This window comes from Alligator mississippiensis, chromosome 2, assembly GCF_030867095.1.
Source record: "Alligator mississippiensis isolate rAllMis1 chromosome 2, rAllMis1, whole genome shotgun sequence".
NCBI classification, from domain to species: domain Eukaryota; kingdom Metazoa; phylum Chordata; order Crocodylia; family Alligatoridae; genus Alligator; species Alligator mississippiensis.
Window position 1 is genome coordinate 170,971,201 of NC_081825.1, and position 20,598 is coordinate 170,991,798.

Sequence of the window (20,598 nt, forward strand, 5' to 3'; positions counted from 1 at the left end):
TTTTTTAACAAAGAAAACTAGGATCCATGTCATAAGCCTTGGAAATAGCCTGATGTTTAAAGTAAACAGAGATGTTAATGATTCAGAGCAATTCATTCATCCAGAGAGGTTCTGAATGAGTATTGTTACCACTCTGTTTTTTCTGTCATTGCATAGGATGGGCAGTTGTTATTAGGGAAAAGTTTGTTAATGCGAAGATAATGCTAGGGTGTAAGAAACACTAATTTCCAGTGAATCTGTGAGAATCTGGATGCATGTTTTTGCCAAGACTGGGAACCAGTGTTTTAGCTTAAGAGTTTTGCAAGCTGTTATTAGGTATTCTGATATCTTGTGGGTACGTCTACACATGCAACTAACGCACAGAAAGCTTACTGCACAGTAAAACACTGTACTGTAAGCTTTGCCTGAGTGCACATCTACACGTGCCCATTGGGAGCAAATTTGCTCCCAACAGGAACAGTTCAGGGCAGGGGTATTCCTGCCCTTCTCTGCTACAATATGGCAACCAGAGGGAGCTCTAGGCTCCCCCCTCTCTCTCCTCTCCACCCCCTCCTGTGCCAGCCCTGTGCTAGCAGGGGCACCAGGGTCAGGCCTGGGCTCCAGGGGGCAAGGGAAACTGTCCTGCCTCCAGGGCAGCTGCCTGCACCCCTGCCCCAGCCAGCTGCCTGCTGCCCACCCCTTGGATCTTGGAGTGAGTACAACATTCCCAGCCTCCGCCCCAGGAAGCTTCTGGCCCCAGCTCCAAGATCAGACCTGGAGTTGGAACACTGTCCCCTACCCCAGCCAGGTGCCTGCTATGAGGGGCCACCTCTGATCTCAGAGCTGGGGCAGGGACAATGTCTCCTGCCGCTGCAGCAGGCAGCTCCTGGCCCCAGCTCTGAGATCAGAGCCACCCCCCCCCCCCCCCCCCCCCCCACTGCAGGCACCTGGCAGAGGCAGGGGACAGCTGGGAAGCAGGCAGCTGCCCAGGGGAGGGGAAAGTTCTCCCACCCCCAATGCCTGGGCTGACCAGGAGCAATTTGATCCCAGTCAGCTATGTAATCGTGCATTATTGCGCATTAGTTAATGCTCAGTAAATCTACTACCTGTATTTACAGGTAGTAGAAAACCGCATATTAGCCTTTTTTTAATGAGCAGTAGCTGCTGTGCATGGTTACAAAGTGACACTTTACTGTTCAGTAATCTACTGTGTAGTAAAATATCTCATATACACATACCCAGTGTTGTTTTATTTTCCCCCTATCTGTTTGACTCAGTCTTTGGTCAGCACATCTAGTCCCTATGAGTGAGAACAGGAAAGAGAATAGAAAAGGAGAATACTTCCTCATTCCTTTTCCACAACTCCAGACATGCTTCTTCCTTTTCACTTTGTTTCATTTACAGGGTTTTTTTCTGCTCTTCTGTGCTTTCTATCATATTATTGAGGAATATTTCACAGGGAATTAGACAATTACCAGTTAAACCCACTGGTTGTGAAAAAGAAATAGCTCAGCAGCACAGTAGGAGGTAAGAGAATAGCATCAATAGACAAGATGTGGATTGGGGCCTACTACTGTTTGTACTATAACAAACAATGAAAGAATCAGGAGTGATGATAATTTTATTGCATTTTTATCACTAAGGGCAACTAGGAAAACACTACATTTTTACATAGCACTTTTTAAGAGTACTTCACATCCACCATCTGCACCATAGGCAGCCAAGCTTTCCATTTAGTATGTACCTCTTCCTGAAACCATACACCAGTCCAGTCTAATGCTCCATCCAGTACAGAGCAATTATGGGAGTAGAGGCATACATAAACACAACAAGAGAATATCACTAATTGATATTACTATTTTATTTTGCAGGACTCTTATCAGCCCAAATTTGAGAAGATTAAGTATGGTGCCTGGTACCTTAACCCCAAAACATGGAAAAAACTGAAAGCGAATGAACCTTTAATGGATCCAAAAGCAACCATTGATAACTTTCAACAGTTAAGGAAGCAGTTTTGTGAAAAGGTATTGGAAGCACCCATGGAACATGTGGTATAATTCTCTGCCGAGTTAAAAACGTAGAGTACACGTCGTTACTATATCTTGCCTGCACTTTGTATGCTCTCTAGCAGGCACAGTGCAAGCTGGAGTGATCAAGTGAATACTTGACTGACTGTAATATTTAGTATTTATTATTTATACTATCCAATTGCCCATCAAGAATGACCGGGGGTGTAGAGAGGCAAGGGCAGGGATGGAGCCCCATGCCTGCCCCCTGTACAGGCCTGCGTCCCCCTTCCCTCCTGCTGCTTGGGGTCTGGGCCCATTCCCTCCCCCCGCCGCTGTGGTTGCAGGGGGAGGAGCGGGCCAGGGCCCGATACAGGGGAAGCTGACCCAGTGGCTGCAGGGGGACGGGAGGAGCGGGCTTGGGGCTGATGCAGAGGAGTGGGCCTGGGCCCAAGGGGGGGAGGAGGCCCGCTTCTCCCCTCCCCTCCCCTCCCCCCCCAGCTGCTGCTGGTGCGTCGGGCCACATCGGGCTGGGCCCACTTCTTCTCCCTCCCCGCCACGTCAGGCCTGGGCCCACTCCTCCCCTTCCCCCACTGCTGCCGCCACGGCATGTCCACACCTTGCCCCGGGTTTGGCCCGCTCCTCCCCACCACTGCCGCTGGGTCAGCCCTGTGGGCAGTGATGACAGAAGGGGGAGAGGTAGACCGAGGCCAGCACCGGTGGCCTCGCCACACCTGTGGCATCCTGACCCTGCTCCCTCCCCTGCACCGCTACCGCTGCCACCTCCAAAGAGTGTGGGTGGGGGGAGGCGAGGCCAGCTCTGGTGGCCTCCCCCCCGGCTCTATTGTCGCCACCTGCAGGGAGCAGGGCAGGGAGGCAAGGCCAGCATGGCTGCTCCATCCCCTGTGTCTCTGCCATCATGATGGCGCATCCAAAACACTTCTTCACACTCTGCTTGCCTGTTTGTCAGCCAATCAGAGTGCAAATAAAGCATTACGGACAGACAGATGAATTCAGACTTTTATAATATTAGAATTTTGTGACACCCAGCGAATACAGTCCCAACTCCAGCAAGATAAGCACTGTACTGTACAAATTCAAAACAAAAAGGCAATCACAGTGCAAATGTGGTGGACTTCCCTCAAGCCCCCGCATGTCATGGGCTCAAGAATTCTCAATTCCAATTGGTGGAGCCCATCCACCAATTGGGGAACAGCGGGGAGAAGCTGGCGCCACCCCTTTCCCTAAGGGAGGGGGTGAGGAGCTCCTGGACTGAGCTTGGACCTGCAAGCTGCAGGTCTGCTGGACTTCAGGGGGTAGAGCCCCCTGAGGGAATAAAAGGAGTGGCATGAGCCACAAGAGGGGATGCGGGAAGAGCCTGAAGAGGACCTCCACCAGGATCCCTTCTTCATCCCAACAGTGCGCAGATTGGTGCACGGAGCTCAGGCTCTGGGAGCTGTGTCAAGGCAGATAGCCTGCATCCCCACCAGAGGGCCAGATGGAGTGGTGTGCAGACTAGCACGTGGAGAGCCGGCCCTAGGAGCAGCTTGAGGCTGCTCAGGTCAGCCCCAGCGTAGGCTGGTTCCTTCAAAGAGTTTTATCTTGATGTCTGCTTAATGCTAGTAAAAATATTTTCCCCCCTGTTTTTATATAGCTCAAGCCTAGATCAATAAAATGATTTTCAGGCTTGGCCAAAAATATTCACATGTTGGCAGACAATGCACATGAAAAATGCCAGCTCAGAAGAAATTATTGTGGGCCGTGGTATCAACCCTTGTAAATGAGGGGTCAAATTTGTCACAGCTGTATGCAGGTTCAGTTCTGTTGACTTATTGACCAAAGAGCATTGCACAGTTGCAGTCCTGGCAGAGCTTAGTCCTGACTGCATATAAGCATTAAACAGCCCACAGGACATTTAGAGGAATTAATCTTGCTGCCTCAGCAGATTCCAGGTTTCATTCTGACTACCTGAGGCTCCCTTGCATGGAGGAGGGGGAACTTTTAAGGTTTTTTAATTTCTTGGAGTCAGCTAAATGTTAGGAGCACAGTGCAGCATTTAACAAGTATTTCCTCCACCCCAGTTGAAGCTGAAATTCAGTTGTAGCTGAACTGGTCTCTGTAGTACTCAGAGGGATGTTTGTAGTAATTGGGCAGTGATGGGGTTAAATTCTTAGTCATTATACTAGGATGGAGATTGAGCTAGAACTCCACCCTTTGTTGTTCCAGAGTGACTTTCCCTTTCCCAGTTAGGTGTTCTTGGTTCCTGAATAAAGCAGCCTGTTGTTTTGGGGCTGGAGCCAAGTAAGTCTCCAAATTCTTTGTTAAGTAACAGTGTTTATAGTGATTTAGAAACCAGCCTGGCCCCTGCTTGGCTCTTCAAATACTTTCCCATCTTGCTGTCTTCTCTAAGCTCAAGGAACTTGCTGTTTACAGTTGCTGCCTGTGTTTTTCTCCTCCATTTCCCTCCAAAGCCTTCTCCAATCTCACTTCCTACCCTTGCATTCCTCTGAAACTGCTATTGTCAAAATTGCTAATGACTTCTGAGCCACTGTCCTCCTTCTGACTTCTGTCTCCTTGATCTGTCAGCTATATTTGACTCCATGGACCATGCTTCTCTCTTGGAATCCTCAATTCCTTTGGCTCCCTGACACCATCCTTTCATGGTTCTCCTCTTAGCTCTCTAATCACTCCTTCAGCGTGTCCTCCACTCCTCTTCCAATGTCCCCCTTCCCCTTCTGCATCCTATAGGAATTGCCACAGGGATCTGTAACTGGCCTCCTTAGCTTCTCCCTTGTTCACCTCTCAGCTCTATGCTGGTGACTCAAAACAAACTCTGCACTTCTTCAGCCCAATGTAAAATCTTATACTGTGTCTCTGACAGCTCCTTGTGGATGTGTAACTGTCAGCACAAGCTCAATAGGACTTAAAGATTTCAGTCTTCTACCCCAAGTCATCCACTGTCTCCTTTCCCAGTCAGTGTGGACAACATCACCATTCTCATAACAAAAGAAACCGCTCCACACAGCCTTCTTTGATCTCACAAAAGTCTTTGATTCTGTCAACAGAGAAGAGGATCCTTCTGAAGTATGGATGCCCACTGAAATTTGTCACCATTCTTTGCCTGCTCCATAATGGTATGCAAGTGGTGGTTCTCAGATCTATCACAGATCCTCGAGGTTAAGACAGGGGTTATGCAAGGCTGCATCATCGCTCTAACACTTAATATTCCTTACCACAATGCTACATCTGGACCATGCACAAGCTTCCAGCCAGAGTGGAGCTAAACTACCAAATGGATGGTAAACTGTTTAATCTCAGCTGACTCCAAGTCAAAACCAAGAGCATCCCGGCCTCAATCATAAAATTCCATTACATTGATGATGCTGTAGCGTGTACGCACTCGGAAGCAGACCTTCAGGCAATTATTGATGTCTTACTGAGGCATACAAGAAAATAGGACTGAGTTTAACATTTCAGGAGACTAAAGTCTTCAATCAACAAGCTCTTAATGAGCAGTCCCCAGCTCCAGCAATTCAGATTTATGGTGCACCTCTGAAGTATTTTCCATATCTTGGAAGACACCTCTTGAAGAAGGCTGACATCAGTAAAGGAATCCAATATTATCTCAAAATATGTAAGTACAGCTTCCAGATGCCTGAGAAAACAGGTGTTCAAAGATCACAACATTGATCTGAAACCAAACTCAGGGTTTATTAAGCAGTCATGATCTCCATCTTAGTATACGGAGCTGAGACGTGGACAATGTACAAAAGACATCTCAAGTCACTGGAGAAGTACCATAAACATTGCCTGTGGATCCTTTGAATCCAGTGGTAAGATAGACACACCAACATTAGCTTCCTCTTGCAAGTAAACACCATGAGCATTAAGGCGATGATGATCATCCAACATCAGCTTTGCTGGGGTGGCCATGTCATCCAGATGCCTAACTCCAGATTCCTGAAGCAAGTTTTATTCTCCCAGCTAAGTGAAGGTGTATGCTCAAGAGGAGGGCAGAGAAAGTGCTTCAAGTGCATCCTCAAGTCCAACCTGAAAAAAATGCATCATCAACTCATGGGAGAATACAGGTTTCCCTCGCTTTATGCAGGTTCTGTATGTGCAAATTTGCTTTTATGCAGTGACCCTTTTTATACCAAAAATTCATTATATGCAAGGTAAATTCAGTTATGCGATCAGTGTGGTAGAAGCCCACAGTCAGCTGCTTTGTGTAGTGGACTGCAGGAGTGATGCTCACCAAAATATAGTCTCCTGTGTGGATCTGTGCTCTTTGCTTATCTGTGACGTGTGTTTCTATAGTTGCCATCCCCATTATGATAGTGCCCTGTACTTGTGTGTACTATATGCTGTTGGCGAGTACCAAAATTGTCTTGCAGAAGTAGTAGAAATGGATCTGGGGGTCAGTACAGTTGAAGTCTTGGAATGTATTCCTATTTGTTACATTGTAAAGTGGGTTCCCTTTATGCGAATTCGAGTTATACGCCGTTTTCCAGGAACACACGTACAGCATAAAGCAAGGGAAACCTGTATTGGCCAAGGCTGCCCCAAATGGAGGAAGAGTCCACTGCCAGGATCTCAGGACTTTGAAACCTTATGATGACAACAGGAGATGAAAAAGCAGGAACAGCAGAAACAGCATGTTGCCAACCAAATCAAGAACCTAGAGCCATGCACCCCACATGGACACATGTGCCTGAGTTGTAACAAAGTCTGTCAATCCCAGAAGGCCTCATCAGCCATCTTCAGACCCAGAGATAAGATAATTGTGGAAAACAATAATCCTCGACTGCAAGGGATTGCCAATGATGATGGACAATATCACCATTTGATGACTCCGAAACTCACGCTAAGCTTGGGCCTACTCACAAAAGGTAAAATACAGAATACTGATGTTAACTGCATAATGCAAGAGGATGCGAGTTCATGGCTAGGCCATCTGAGAAGGAATAATGAAGTATCTCTTCCAGTTTACCTTGCTACATTCAGGATGATTTCAGGCAGACTCTTAGTTGTCTGGTGCGTAACCGTATGAAATGTCAATCCTTGATTAATTAGTATGGTAACTATTTCTTTTGCAATTAACTCATGTTTATGTGCAGGAAGAGACATTCTCCATGTGATAGATGTCTCCTCCCGATGAGGTTTTTCCTGGCTGTTAATCAGTTTCTTGATATGTTCTAAACTAGATCACCTCTTGTTACTGAAGAAGGTAACTCATAGATTCATAGATGTTAGGGTTGGAAGGGACCTCAATAGATCATTGAGTCTGACCCCCTGCGTAGGCAGGAAAGAGTGCTGGGTTCAGATGACCCCAGCTAGATGCCTATCTAACCTCCTCTTGAAGACCTTCAGGGTAGGGGAGAACACTATCTCCCTTGGGAGCCCATTCCAGATTTTGGCCACTCTAACTGTGAAGAAGTTTTTCCTAATGTCCAGTCTAAATCTGCTCTCTGCTAGCTTATGGCCATTATTTCTTGTGACCCCCAGGGGCACCTTGGTGAGTAGAGGCTCACCAATTCCCTTCTGCGCCCCCATGATGAATTTGTAGGCAGCCACAAGGTCACCTCTCAACCTTCTCTTGTGGAGGCTGAAGAGGTCCAGGTGCCCCAGTCTCTCCTCATAGGGCTTGGCCTGCAAGCCCTTAACCATACGAGTGGCCCTTCTCTGGACCCTCTCCAGGTTATCCACATCCCTCTTGAAGTGTGGCACCCAAAACTGCATGCAGTATTCCAACTGCGGTCTGACCAGCGCCCAATAGAGGGGAAGTATCACCTCCTTGGATCTGTTTGTCACGCATCTGCTGATGCATGATAAAGTGCAGTTAGCTTTGCTGATGACTTTGTCACACTGACAACTCATGTTCATTGTGGACTAGGACTCCAAGATCCCTTTCTGCTTCCGTGCCACCTAGCAGGTCATTTCCTAGGCAGTAGGTATGCTGGACATTTTTCCTCCCTAGGTGCAGCATTCTAACTTTGCATTTCTCCTTGTTAAATTGAATTATATTGTTTTCTGCCCACTTGTCCAACCTGTCCAGGTCTGCCTGTAGTTGTTCCCTGCCCTCCAGCGTGTCCACTTCTCCCCACAGTTTTGTATCATCTGCAAACTTGAACAGAGTACACTTCATTCCCTCGTCCAAGTCACTGATGAAGACATTGAAGAGTATCGGTCCAAGGACCGAGCCCTGCGGGACCCCACTGCCCACGCCTTTCCAGGTCGATACCGACCACCACTCTCTGGGTACGACTTTCAAGCCAATTTGCCACCCACCAGCCTGTGTAGTCATCCAAGTCACAGCCTCTTACTTTGATCACACAGCCTCTTCATTTGTTCACAAACTCACTGAAATTAGAAATTTCTGATAACCAGTAATGAGCAGGTTTTTCCTGTCAATTACTGCTTGAGACTCTCTCTTGATTTAAACAACTAAAAGAATGCTTTGAAGATGCTAAACTAAGGGTATAAGAGGGCAGTAAAACAGCAAACACCACGCACGCTTCAAGAGTGAGAAATCTCTCTGACACCAGTTGCTGATGCACCCGACTTACTCAAGACGTCAAAGAGAAACAGGCCTCTTTGTCACCTGTTTGGTGAGAAATCTTCACCTTATAGCTAATTACTGGACTTTGATTTGGTTTGGGCTCACTTGACTTGATTTTAAATACTTGTAGTAAATAAAGCCTTTCTGTCACTCATCGAACGAAGTGTCATGTCAATCCCTGGGCTAGTCTGGAATCCTAGGTTTTTATTTGCCAACACATTCTCAGTGTCACCCCAGCCTTGGCATCATCTTCCACTCTTGATCCACATATCTAGGATCTGTCTAAATCTTGCAGATTCTTTCTGTTTATCATGTCTCCATATTAGTAGCTATCCAAAACTGCTGCAGCTGCCACCTTGGACTGAACTGGGATGCCAGCTTCCATGGCCCACTAGATAGATTTTTCAAACAAATACTTTTATCCTTTCTCCTATGGTGCCCTGATGCCAGAAATATCTACACAACTACCTCATTCTTCTTTTCCAAATCCCATCTTAAACCTCTTGTTTGTCATTATGCCTACAACAACTTTGACAGTGATTGGGCTGCTGATGTGCCTACTATGATGACCAATATTACCTCATTGTTTCTTTGTACTCCCCCACCTGTCTATATCCATCTCTTGTCCAATATACTTAGATGGTAAGGTGTTTAGAAGAGAGATTGTCTTTTTACCCTGCACTGGAACAGCACATAGCATAATGGGATCCTAGTTCATGGCTACAGCTCTTAAGAATATTATTGTTTTTGTTATACAAGGATGTGAATATACAATACGCTAGCAAATTGCCCGTCAAGAATGACGGAGGGTTGGGGGAGGGGACGAAACCCCAAGTCCAGCCCCACAGCCTTCTCCCCCCCCCCCAGTCCATGTCCAGCCCTGCTCCAGGCCCCCTCCCCACTGCTTCATGTCTGGCCCTGGTCCATCTGCATACCTCCTCCCCCACCTCCCCCCCAGGCACTCTGCATCCAGCTCTGTGCCACACGCTGCCCCCACCCACTCTGCATCCACCTGCCTCCCCTCTCCTCAGAGGTGGATTAAGGTGTACTGGGGCCCTGGCAAGTACAAAATTGGAGGCCCCTCCCCCCATGGGAGCTGGCTGCAGGGGTGGGGGGAGGGAAGGGGCCCCTTCCCCTCCGGGTGCTGGCAGAGGAGGCTGGGTGGACACTGCCAGGCTGGGAGGCACATGCCTGCTCCCCACCCCCACTACAGCCGAATATGCACACACACAGGTGCGCACAAACACAGGCTTGTGCACTCTACTCTCACTCTCTGCACATGGACACAGACATACACACACAGAGATACACACAGATACACTCACACATACACACAGACCGTCCTCCCCCTGCCACAGACACAGATAGACCCACACAGACACTGACCCACACAGGCAGACACACACACACTTTCCCCTCAGAGGACCTCCCACTCCTGCACTCTCGATCACGTGGAGGCAGCCCTTCACGCCCTCTCCTCTGCCACGAGCCGCAGGGGGCTCAGTCTTGCTCCCCGCCCGGCCCCCATTACACTGACCTGCAGGGAGATGCTGCCCAGCTGTCCAGGCAGACTCAGAGGGCCAGCTGGGCCGGGCTGGGAGCATCACGCTGTTTCTGCAGGCGGGCGGGGGCACTGGGAGGGGTGCTCCAAGGCTCTCCCAGTGCTGCTGCCCGCAAAGGCACAGCACGGCACTTCTGGCCTGGCCCAACTGACCCTCCCCCCGCCAGGTGCGGCATGGCACTTCATGATCCGCCACCATGATCCCACCACCAGCACCACAATCCCTTCTTCGCCCTCAGGCAGGGAGGTATCTCGGGCAGTCAGGATGTGTTCCCTGCCACCAGACTTCCCCAGCAGTGGCGCAGACATGGCCTGAAGCTCAGGCCACCCAGCCAATTGCCGCCCATCATCTTGGCAGTGCACACGCAGTTGGCCTGGAGCGTTACGGACAGACAAACAGACAGACAAAATAAGCCCTTTATTATATTAGAATAATTCTAAAATAACAAAAGCCATTGTCCATCTATCTGTAACGCTTTATTCACACTCTGATTGGTTTCCTCAGCAGCCAACCAGAGTGCTCTGGACAGACAGAGGCAGACAAGGTTCCTTGGGTGAATCTGATATCTTTTATTAGACCAGCCCAAATAGCTGGAGAATAGTAATTAAGCAAGCTTTTGGGTTCAAAAACCCTTTATCAGGCTAAGGAAGTTTCAGCAGTTGGTGTGTGCTCTTCCTGGATGGAATGAAAAGTAAAGAAGCCAGAGGCTGGGCTGGTATGCGTACAAGACAGGTAGTCAGTGAAACTGTAGATTGAGGAGTCAATGGGTGAGAGACAGGCCGGGGGGGGGGGGGGGGGGGCGGAAGAGAGAGAAGGGGGATGAAAGTGGAGAGATACCTGGGGACAGAAAGTGGACAGACAGAGACACATGGTGGAGTGCCACCAAGACAGCGGGGACTGAGGGGCTGGAGCAGGTAGGGGACCAGGCCAGCAGAGCTGGACTTGTCCTCCCCCCTGCCCTGCTCCTTGGAGGCAGAGGGGGACGATGGGGACTGGTGCACTGCCATGACGGAGGGGATGGAGCCAGGGGCTGAAGCACCCCCCGGCCCCAACAACAGCCAGCAGGGAGAGGGGAAGCAGTGGGGAAGAGAGGAGGGAGGTAGGAGAGCGGGGGTTACTGGTGGCTGTGCCCCGCCACCGCCACCGCAGTTGCAGGCCCTGGCCCCAGCCTGAAGCGGTGGGGTGGGGGAGCAGCGATGGCGCTGGCCCCAGCCCAAGCCCCAGCCTGAGGTGCGGAGGCTGGACGCAGGCCTCTGTCCCTGCCTGCTGCCCCCCCCACCCAATCATTTTTGATGTGCAATTTTCTAGTTAGATGAATAATGATATATATGTCTGATCAACAAAAAAACTACTTTGTTTTGCAACCATTCCCTTTGTCTTTTAGTTTTGTTCAGTTTCCCCATTTGTCTAACAAACAAGTGTAGAAGCCTACGGGGTATTTCTCCACCCAGGGGTTTAAGAGAAGTGTGTGTGTAGAAAGAGAGAGCGCATGAGCTTTTATGAACCCAAGTTCATAAAAGAAGACTCAGAGAAGGGCCACTTGTATGGTTAAGGGCTTGCAGGCCAAGCCCTACAAGGAGAGACTAGGGCACCTGGACCTCTTCAGCCTCTGCAAGAGAAGGTTGAGAGGCGACCTTGTGGCTGCCTATAAATTCATTATGAGGGCGCAGAAGGGAATTGGTGAGGCTCTACTCACCAAGGCGCCCTGGGGGTCACAAGAAACAATGGCCATAAGCTAGCAAACAGCAGATTTAGACTGGACATTAGGAAGAACTTCTTCACAGTTTGAGCGGCCAAAATCTGGAATGGGCTCCTAAGGGAGGTGGTGCTCTCCCCTACCCTGGGGGTCTTCAAGAGGAGGTTAGATAGGCATCTGGCTGGGGTCATCTGAACCCAGCACACTTTCCTACCTATGCAGCAGATCGTACTCGATGATCTATTGAGGTCCCTTCTGGCCCTAACATCTATGAAAGTTCACTTCTTCAGACCAACGCAACTAACTCTCTCGGATCACTTAAAGAATGTCACCTTGAGATGCTGCCTCTATCCACTAGGGGGCAATGCTTTCAGAATTCTAGTTTAATATTATAAAAGCCTTAGGCCTGGGGCGGGCAATTATTTTGGGTGGAGGGCCGCTTACTGACTTTTGGCAAGCCATCAAGGGCCGCATGATAGACAGCCAGGGGCAGATAAATATTAATTTTCTAATTTTTTTAGGGGCCCCCCCGAGGACCAGATAGAATGGCCTGGTGGGCCACATATGGCCCCAGGGCCGCATTTTGCCCACTCCTGCCTTAGGCTGTCTGTCCGTATTGCTTTATTCTCACTGATTGGTTGCCTCAGCAGCTAATCAGACTGCTCTGGACAGACCACCTTGGAAGCAGAGGGGGATGTTGGGGACTGGAGCACCACCATGACGGAGGGGACAGAGCAGGGGGGCAAGGCGAGCAGCACTGGTCTTGCGCCGCCCCCCTAGCTTTGCTCCTTGAGGGTGGTGACGGAGCAGGGGGCAGAGGCCAGCAGCATTGGCCTCGCCCCCCACACTTTGGCGCACAGGGCTGGACACAGGGGGTGAGAGAGGGTGCATGGAGGTGGATCCAACTTCGGATCTAGCCTTGCCACTGCATCGGGGGGCGGGGAACAGGGCTGGAGGAGAAGCAGGCCAGGGCCAGATGAAGGGCTCCATACCCACCTGCCTCCGTCATGACTGTGGGGACTGAGGGCCCAGAGGGGGTGGGTGAGCCCCCCTGTTCTGGCACATGGAGCCAGACGTGGCGGGTGGGGGAGGGCACATGGGGCTGGAGGCGGATCCAGACTTGCCGCTGCACCGTGGAAGAGAACGGGCCCAGACGAGGAGAGGGCCAAGGCGGGACGCTGGGCTCCGTCTCCACCTGCCCCTCTGCCACCATGACAGCGGGGGCTGAGGGCCAGGAGCGGGTGGGTGAGGCCCCACAGCAGGTGGGGGAGGGTACCCGGGACTGGAGGCAGATCCAGCCTCACCACAGCATCCAACAAATGCAAAAGGAAAAAAAAAAAAAACCACAACAGTGGCCCCGGCCCTGCTCCTTGGAGGCAGGGGGTGGCAGCATGGGGCATTAGCTGCTGGTGCTCCGTCCCCGCCCACCCATCCCCACCATTCTTGATGGGCGATTGTCTAGCAGTATTGTAAAGTTTCATTCAAGAGAGTGCGAGCAGGCGTATGATAGTCACAGTTTTGGCTTGTACAACTATGTGACAGGGCGCTTGGTGTGCCTGTCACTCTGAGGAGGGGCTGCTTGAGGAGCAGCCCGCAGGTGAGCAAGGGCCAATTAAGGAGACACCTGACCAGAGGGGACTGGGCTGAGCCAAACAAGCCCAGGGCCTGAGCAGATCAGGCAGCCTGCCCCTGGGAGCCACAGGGAGAGGAGCTCCTGGCAGCAGGGCTCCTGCCTTAATATCTGAGCTGGGGTAAGCAGCACTGAGCCCAGGAACAGGGGTGGGTGAGCTCACCACCTGGAGGGGGTCAGGCACCCAGCACTCAAGAGCTAGCCAGGACTTGGGACAAATTGGCCTGGGAACAGAGTGCCAGGGGCCCAGCACCTGAGAGGGGCAAACCAGGCCTTGGAATAGATAGGCCTGGGGACAGAGGCAATTGTCCGAGAGGGCCGGTGATGAGTGGGGACAGAGCCCTGTGTACGGCCCTGGTCTGCTTCTCCTCTGGCCCCATTCCCCCGTGCAATGCAGTAGCGAGGCTGGACCCAAAGCTGGATCTGTCTCTGTGCTCTGGGAAATTACCCTTTCAGCAGCACAGAAGCGGAAATGGATCTCAGAGTCACAGTGGACTCCAAGATGTACATGAGTCGTCAGTGTGATGAAATCATCAGCAAAGCTAACTGTACTTTATCATGTATCAGCAGATGCATGACTAATAGATCCAAGGAGGCATTACTTCCTATCTATTTGGCATTGGTCAGACTGTAGTTGGAGTACTGCATCCAGTTTTGGGTGCCGTACTTTAAGAAGGACGTGGATAACCTCAAGAGGGTCCAGAGGAGGGCCACTCATATGGTTAAGGGTTTGCAGGCCTAGCCCTATGAGAAGAGTCTAAGGGACCTGGATCTCTTCAGCCTCCGCAAGAGAAGGCTGAGAGGTGATCTTGTGGCTGCCTACAAATTCATTAGGGGACGCAGCAAGGAATCGGAGATGCTCTGTTCACCAGGGCACCTCTTGAGGTAACAAGGAATAATGGTCACAAACTGACAGAGAACAGATTTAGGCTAGATATCAGGAAAAATGTCTTCATGGTAAGGGTGGACAAAATCTGGAATGGGCTTCCAAGGGAGGTGGTGCTCTCCTCTACCTTGGGGGTCTTTAAGAGAAGACTGGGTAGGCATCTGGCTGGGCTCATCTGACCCCAGCACTCTTTCCTGCCCAAGCAGTGGGTCAGACTCGATGATCTATTGAGGTCCCTTCTGACCCTAACATCTATGAATCTATGAACAACTCATGGAGGTTGTGGAAAGGACTGAAGGAGAGGTGTGGAGGTCCCAGCTGGCCCAGCAAGACAGAGAGAGAGGGACCAAAAGAATAGAGGGCCTGGGGCAGAGGGAGAGTCTGATCCCATTGAGGGGTGCAGTGTGGGGCCAAAACAGGCCTTAGAAGAGGTAGGCATGAGGCCCACAGAGAGAGATAGCTTGAGCCCAGGAAGGACTAGGTACTTGGGAGGTCTGGTGCCCAGGAGGCACTGGGGTGCATTGAGGGAAGCTGCAGTGCCTGGGGCCTGCCCAGGGGCAGAGAGTGGTATTAGCAGATCACCTGCAAAGCATGGGAGTGGGTACTGAGGAGGATGGAGCCCACAATACTGGCCCTTAAGGCAATAACCACAAGCACCGGTGGTCCTAAGAGTAAGACCAGTTTTTGGAAGCCCTGGAAAGCCTCCCTTTCATCAGAAATTAATAACATGACGGCATGGCAGGTTAGTAAAAGGGAGAGGGTCCCAAAGGGAGCCAAGTTAACAAGGGCTGAGCGGCCACCAGGGTGCATTGGGACCACCCCTGGGAGGAGCACTTGCTACAAACTCCCATAACTAAAATGTGGTTCTGTTGATTGATTTTAATGTAAAACATAAGAGGATGGCACAGTTGTATAACTACAGGTGGGCGAGTGAGGGACAAGCACCATGCACTGCATAAAGTGGGTGCTAGAATGGAATTAAGGGTGTGCCTCACCCACTGCTCCCTATTCCCTGCCCCCTTCCCCTGCACCTTGTGCTTTTCATGTAGGAGTGCCAGCCCTGGTAGCAAGAAGAACAGAGCAGCAGTGGTGGCACACAATGTTAGAGCCTCAGCCAGAGGCTTGCTGCTGTCGGGTGGGAGATGTCACCTCCTTTTTTTTTTTACCACCAAAAATTAATGTGTAAATGGCCACTTTACACACATGTGTAGGAAAAGGAGATGACTTTCTCCCCCTCAGCAGAGTGGGCACATTTACACATGCAATTAATGTGAAGCAGTAAACTCCAGAGTTCGTTGTTTGCATGTGCACCCAGGATCACAGCATGTTGAGGCGGCTCGGAGGAGCCCCAGGTGGCAGGAGGTACCTGGGGTCAGCCTGCCAGACTGGGGCTGCTCCCCCTGGCTCAATGTGCTGCAGAAGGGCTGGCTGGGGCATGAGGGCAATTTATGATGGGACTAGCCAGCAGGCAGCCCCCACACTGAAGCACACCCATGCCCCAGCCAGCCTGGGCAGTGTCTACACATGCACTGCTGCAAAATAAATTAGTTTACTCCTGTCTAACAGCAGCACACATGTAGACTCTGAGACGTTTACTGAGCAGCTGATTAGTTTATTGTACAGTAAATGTCTCATGTAGATGTGCCCTGTGTGCTGCCAGCCACTCAGGGCACAGTATTGACCAATTAAGCTGAGATGGCAGGGTCTAGAATCGTGTATAGAAATGCAGGGTTTTTCTGCTGGCTCACTGTAAAAGTAAATAACAGCAGCCTTTTAGCTCTAAGCTAGAAGTATATAAAGGCTTGAATTAGGTGACCCTTGCAGAGGAAGAAATTCCTAGGAAGGCCAGCTTCAAAAGGAAGTAGAGGCAGAAACGTTGTAGCTTTGAACAATAAAAATTTACTTAAGGATGGCAGTAATTCCCCCTGGCCATAACAGCTTTAGAAAACAATCGCTAGTAATTACTGGCTTCCTTTCACATTTTCTGAAAAATGAACAAACAGCGTAACTCAAATTCTGTGTTTATGGAACACCTGGAATTTCATAGAAGTGAACAAAACAGATATTACTTAGACAAACTTAAATTTATAATGAAATAGTGTTTGCCACACTGTTGTCCCTTTATTACATAGTAGTTCCATTTGTTTACAGAGGGTGTTGGGGGAAAAAAAATCTGAAAGATTTTATTTTGAGTGCTTTATTAATCTGTTCTGGAAATTCTCTTAGGAGGCAGAGGTTATGCAGCTCCATGGAACACATGCTTTTAAGGAGTTCCTTGAAAGAAAAGGCTACAGGAAGCCAGAGGTAAGTCATGGAGAAAGAAACCAGTCTGTCTTCATAATCAATAGCACTGACCAGGGTTGCTTAAGTCCTGAGAACAAAACTATTTGCCCTGCAGCTAGGTTTTAAGTATTGTTACCTGTACATGACCAGAGTTGACAAGGATTTCGAGACTCAGAACATTGTGAGAATCTTGTTATAAAACAGTGCCACAGAGGAGTCTATAGCCCATCTGCACCACAGGAGGTACCATGCTACTGAACAGTACTCTTAGACCTGAGGCCAAATTGAGACCTGATGTATTGTGAAAGGGTGCAAGTCCAGTCCTACCAAGCTTCATGGCTATCAGAGCTGAATTTGGCCTCAGGAGTACACTATAGCAGAGGCTAGACCAGTTTGTACTAAAACACCGCAAAAACTCATGCTTCCTATGGACAACTGCACTGAATCATGGGACACATCAGTATGGTATAATGCAGCACTATGTAGAGATTAGTTTTATGCTGTATTAGCTATAGATTAGCTCTGAATAAGTTGGTTCAGGTACTAGAACCAGTATAGCTACATTAGCCTTGCATTGCACTGAGCTACTACTGAGGATGTGGTGACTACTAGCACAGTTCTACTGCTGTATGGATGGGGCCAACGAAGGTTGTGTGCACAAATTCAGCATGTGCAGCAAACATGTCTTGCTTAATCATGGCAGCAGTAAAAGCCGTACCCTATTTGTTCAGAGGTGAGCAGGGAGGATTAGACCTTAGAACATACCACAACTCGTTCTAACACACTGCCACTCCCTCACCAGGGAATAAATACTGCAGTCTATTTTTGGTCCTGTTGTCCATTAACCAGGGATGAAACTGTCCTTTCTATTTAACTCTCTGACGGCAGCACTCCCTCCAACTTCTGTGTTTTATCTAAAACAGAATTACTCTTTAAGTGCAGCTGTCTGCTAGAGATGATCACTTTATTTTGCTTGGTGGATAGTTATAACACCTGGCAGTGAATGGGCAAATATAGTATGTTCCCTCCTGGAATGTCTGCTGAGATTTTGGATGTCACTGAGTCATGGGACTTGTAATGACCGTGTTCTGCGCATTTGTACACGATAGGTTAGACATGGCCCAGAGGCCAAACAGTGTGACAGACAGACCCTGAAAGCCCCTAAATCAGTCACCTCCAAAGGAAAGTGGAGAGATGAGCGCAAAAAAATGAAGACAAAGAAGTGGCAGACAATGAAAGGAGGAAGAAGCCAGGCTAGAAAAGCTGCAGCAGGAGCTGGAAAGAAGGACAAAGAACAAGGGTTGTTCCTCCCCTACATTTGTAAATAAAAGCTTTCTTATCATCCATGCAAATAAACTGTATTCATACCATGCATGCTCCAGCTGCTTTTGCTTGCCCACTTTTGCCTCTGTAGCTCTTTCCTCTCCCACAAGATATGGTCACTGTTCTGATATAGCCTGCCTGTTCTGTGCTGGGCTTCTTCTTCTTACCATCAGCCCATTCTTGCCATCACCTTCCCTATCTTAAATTGAGCTTCTTGGGCAGATAGGTGTTAAAGCTCTGCAGACTGTTACACTCCCCTGTTTTAGAAGGTACTTGAGGGAGAGGTAGAGCTCTCACAGTGTGTACCCTAGCTGCAGAAGTCTGGGGAAGCTTTTCCTAGTAGCAGGTTGTCTGTTGGTGTTAGTTTCAGTAAACTGTATTATAGTTTCTGAGCTCTGGCTCTCTGAATAGTTGATGAAGCTATCAAACAACATGCTAGCTTTTTTCCTGTCTTTTAGCCTGGGTTCTGCCCTGATTCCCTTTTCCAACTAAATCTCTCCAGACGATTCCCGCATATCTTGTCTATTCCCCTGACCAGAAGGCCTCTTCATGCCCTGACCCTGAGTCAGTTTTCCTTTGACCCCTTTCCACACCAGGGCAGATTCCCTTACCTGCTTCACACAAAATGCTAGTTTTTTCAGCTGATAGTCCCATCACTTCCCATCCAGCCACAGAATCCCAGTATCTAGTCAGCGAGGCCTGTAATCTGTATTCCTTGTTCCTGCTGATCTGGACAAATGAAACCACTGAGAAGCCTTAGTAGGCTTGATGGCCTGGGCTGATAGCAATGTGAATAAAATGGTTAAGTAACAGCAGAGAACAGCTTGGAGAAGAAACAACAGCAGAGGATGGCACAAGAAGATGGTCTGGAGGCAGAAGTGTAAGTAGGGCAGGGCGAGTGAAGTGCCAGTCCCAGGGACCAATTTAGAAGGGATGCCAAAATGGTGTCTCCTGGAGAGCCTGCACAGTGGCAGAAGCAGCCGGAAAAAGACCAGATCCTGTGTACCAAGCCACTGAGAACAAGGGAGGAGGCAGGGGAAATGTACAAGAACTATGGTAAAAGGGCACAGTAGAAGCATCTACACAAGATACTTTACTGAGCATAATCTAATACGCAGTAAAGTGTCACTGTCTACATGTATGCAGAAATTACTGTGCAGTAGATTAGTCTGATGTGCCATTTTCCAGTATCTGTAGTCCAGGAAGCTGGACTGCCCTCATAAGTACCATACAGGGCCAGACCAATGGTCCCTCTCCCCACTAGTCTCCTGCATTCAATAGTGGCAAGAAATAGATATGTTAGAGGGGAAGTATTTGAATGGAGCATGTGTAGGGTAATCCAACCCCTGTCATCAGTCATCAATTGTTTAGGGATGGCAGAGGATACATCCCTGATTATTCTGTTTAATGTATCCCAGTGCATCTGTCCTCCATGAATGTCTAACCCTTTTTTTAACCTGGTTATACTATCAGCCTATACAACTTTTTTTGTGGCAATGAGTTCCACAAGTGAACTATGCACTGTGTAATAAATTATGTCCTTTAAACCTGCCTCCTGATAATTTTAGTTGGTGCCCCCTAGTTGTATTCTGGGATCTGATAAATAACAGTTCCCTATTCCCTTTATCTGCATCCTTCAGGATTTTATAGACCTCTATTATTTCCTTCCTCAGCCTTTTATTTTCCAAAGTGAAGACCCCTTGCCTTTTTAGTCTTCACCTCTGATCACCTTTGTTGCCCTTCTCTGTACCTTTTCTAATTCCACTATATTCTTTTTAAGATGTGGAGGCCAAAACTGCATATGGTCTCACATATGCGGAGATGCTCTCCCCTGCTTATAATGGGGTCAGCATGTGGGAAGCCTGCCTTACTCATTGCCTGTGTGATGCAGTCAGGGACTGCAAGTAGCCACCTGAAAAACAGCTCTGAAATCATGTAATTTAAAATAGAAATAAGAAAATATTCATGACTTTGGAGACTAACATGGCTAACTCTCTCTCTCTTTGCATACTTGTGTCTTATGCTGTGTTCAGAATTTTGCCGTTTAAACACTAGTAACTATTCTCAGTAAATATACTTTGTTTTAGTTTCTCCTGCAGATGCTGGCTGTAGGCAGCAGGACTGGAGCACAAGAGCGGACTTCATGCCATGCTAAAGAGATTCCAAGGGGCAAGCAGAGGGTTTTCCTTCACGCACATTAACTAATGCAGGCCCCTTGTGTTGTTAATTTATCCTGTTTCTTCTAAATAAACCTTTCAAGGATGGCTCCTTTACCAGAAGTCCCTAAACTGCATTGCTTTTGTTTCTTTTCCTTTCCTTTCTGAGAAAATATATCAACTACATTTTTAAAAAGAGTGACTTGGGTTAGTAGGTGCCCAAGACATAGAATCATAAAAAAAAATCATAGAAAATTAGGGTTGGCAGGGACCTTGGCAGGTGGTCTAGTCCAACCCTCTGCTCTAAGCAGGGCCCTCCCCAGGTATATCATCCCACCCAAGGCTTTGTATAGTTGGATCTTAAAAAATTCCAAGGATGGCGATTCCACCACTTCTCTGGGCAAAAAGCACAGTGGCTTCAAGCACTGTTTTTTTGGACTGAACTGCAGGTGCCACCCCCCAATTTTGGCTCACAGCCTTGTGGCTGGTAGTTCAGAACGCAGTGCCCTGAGCCACAG

General features: G+C 48.9%; 1 protein-coding gene across 2 annotated transcripts in view; it reads left to right on the forward strand.

The window, feature by feature from the left end:
- The window catches only part of FAM47E (family with sequence similarity 47 member E), a 34,680-nt gene extending 14,477 nt beyond the window's left edge, over positions 1-20,203 (forward strand). Inside the window, exons 6-9 of one of the 2 annotated variants that reach the window (XM_014607355.3) lie at positions 1,851-2,003; positions 16,545-16,622; positions 17,711-17,921; positions 20,012-20,203. In XM_014607355.3, coding sequence (XP_014462841.2) covers positions 1,851-2,003; positions 16,545-16,622; positions 17,711-17,921; positions 20,012-20,079 — 510 coding nt within the window. In that variant the 3' untranslated portion in view covers positions 20,080-20,203. The remainder of the gene's footprint in view (positions 1-1,850; positions 2,004-16,544; positions 16,623-17,710; positions 17,922-20,011) is intronic. The other variant, XM_019498733.2, reaches the window with a different exon arrangement.
- Positions 20,204-20,598: the final 395 nt, after the last annotated feature.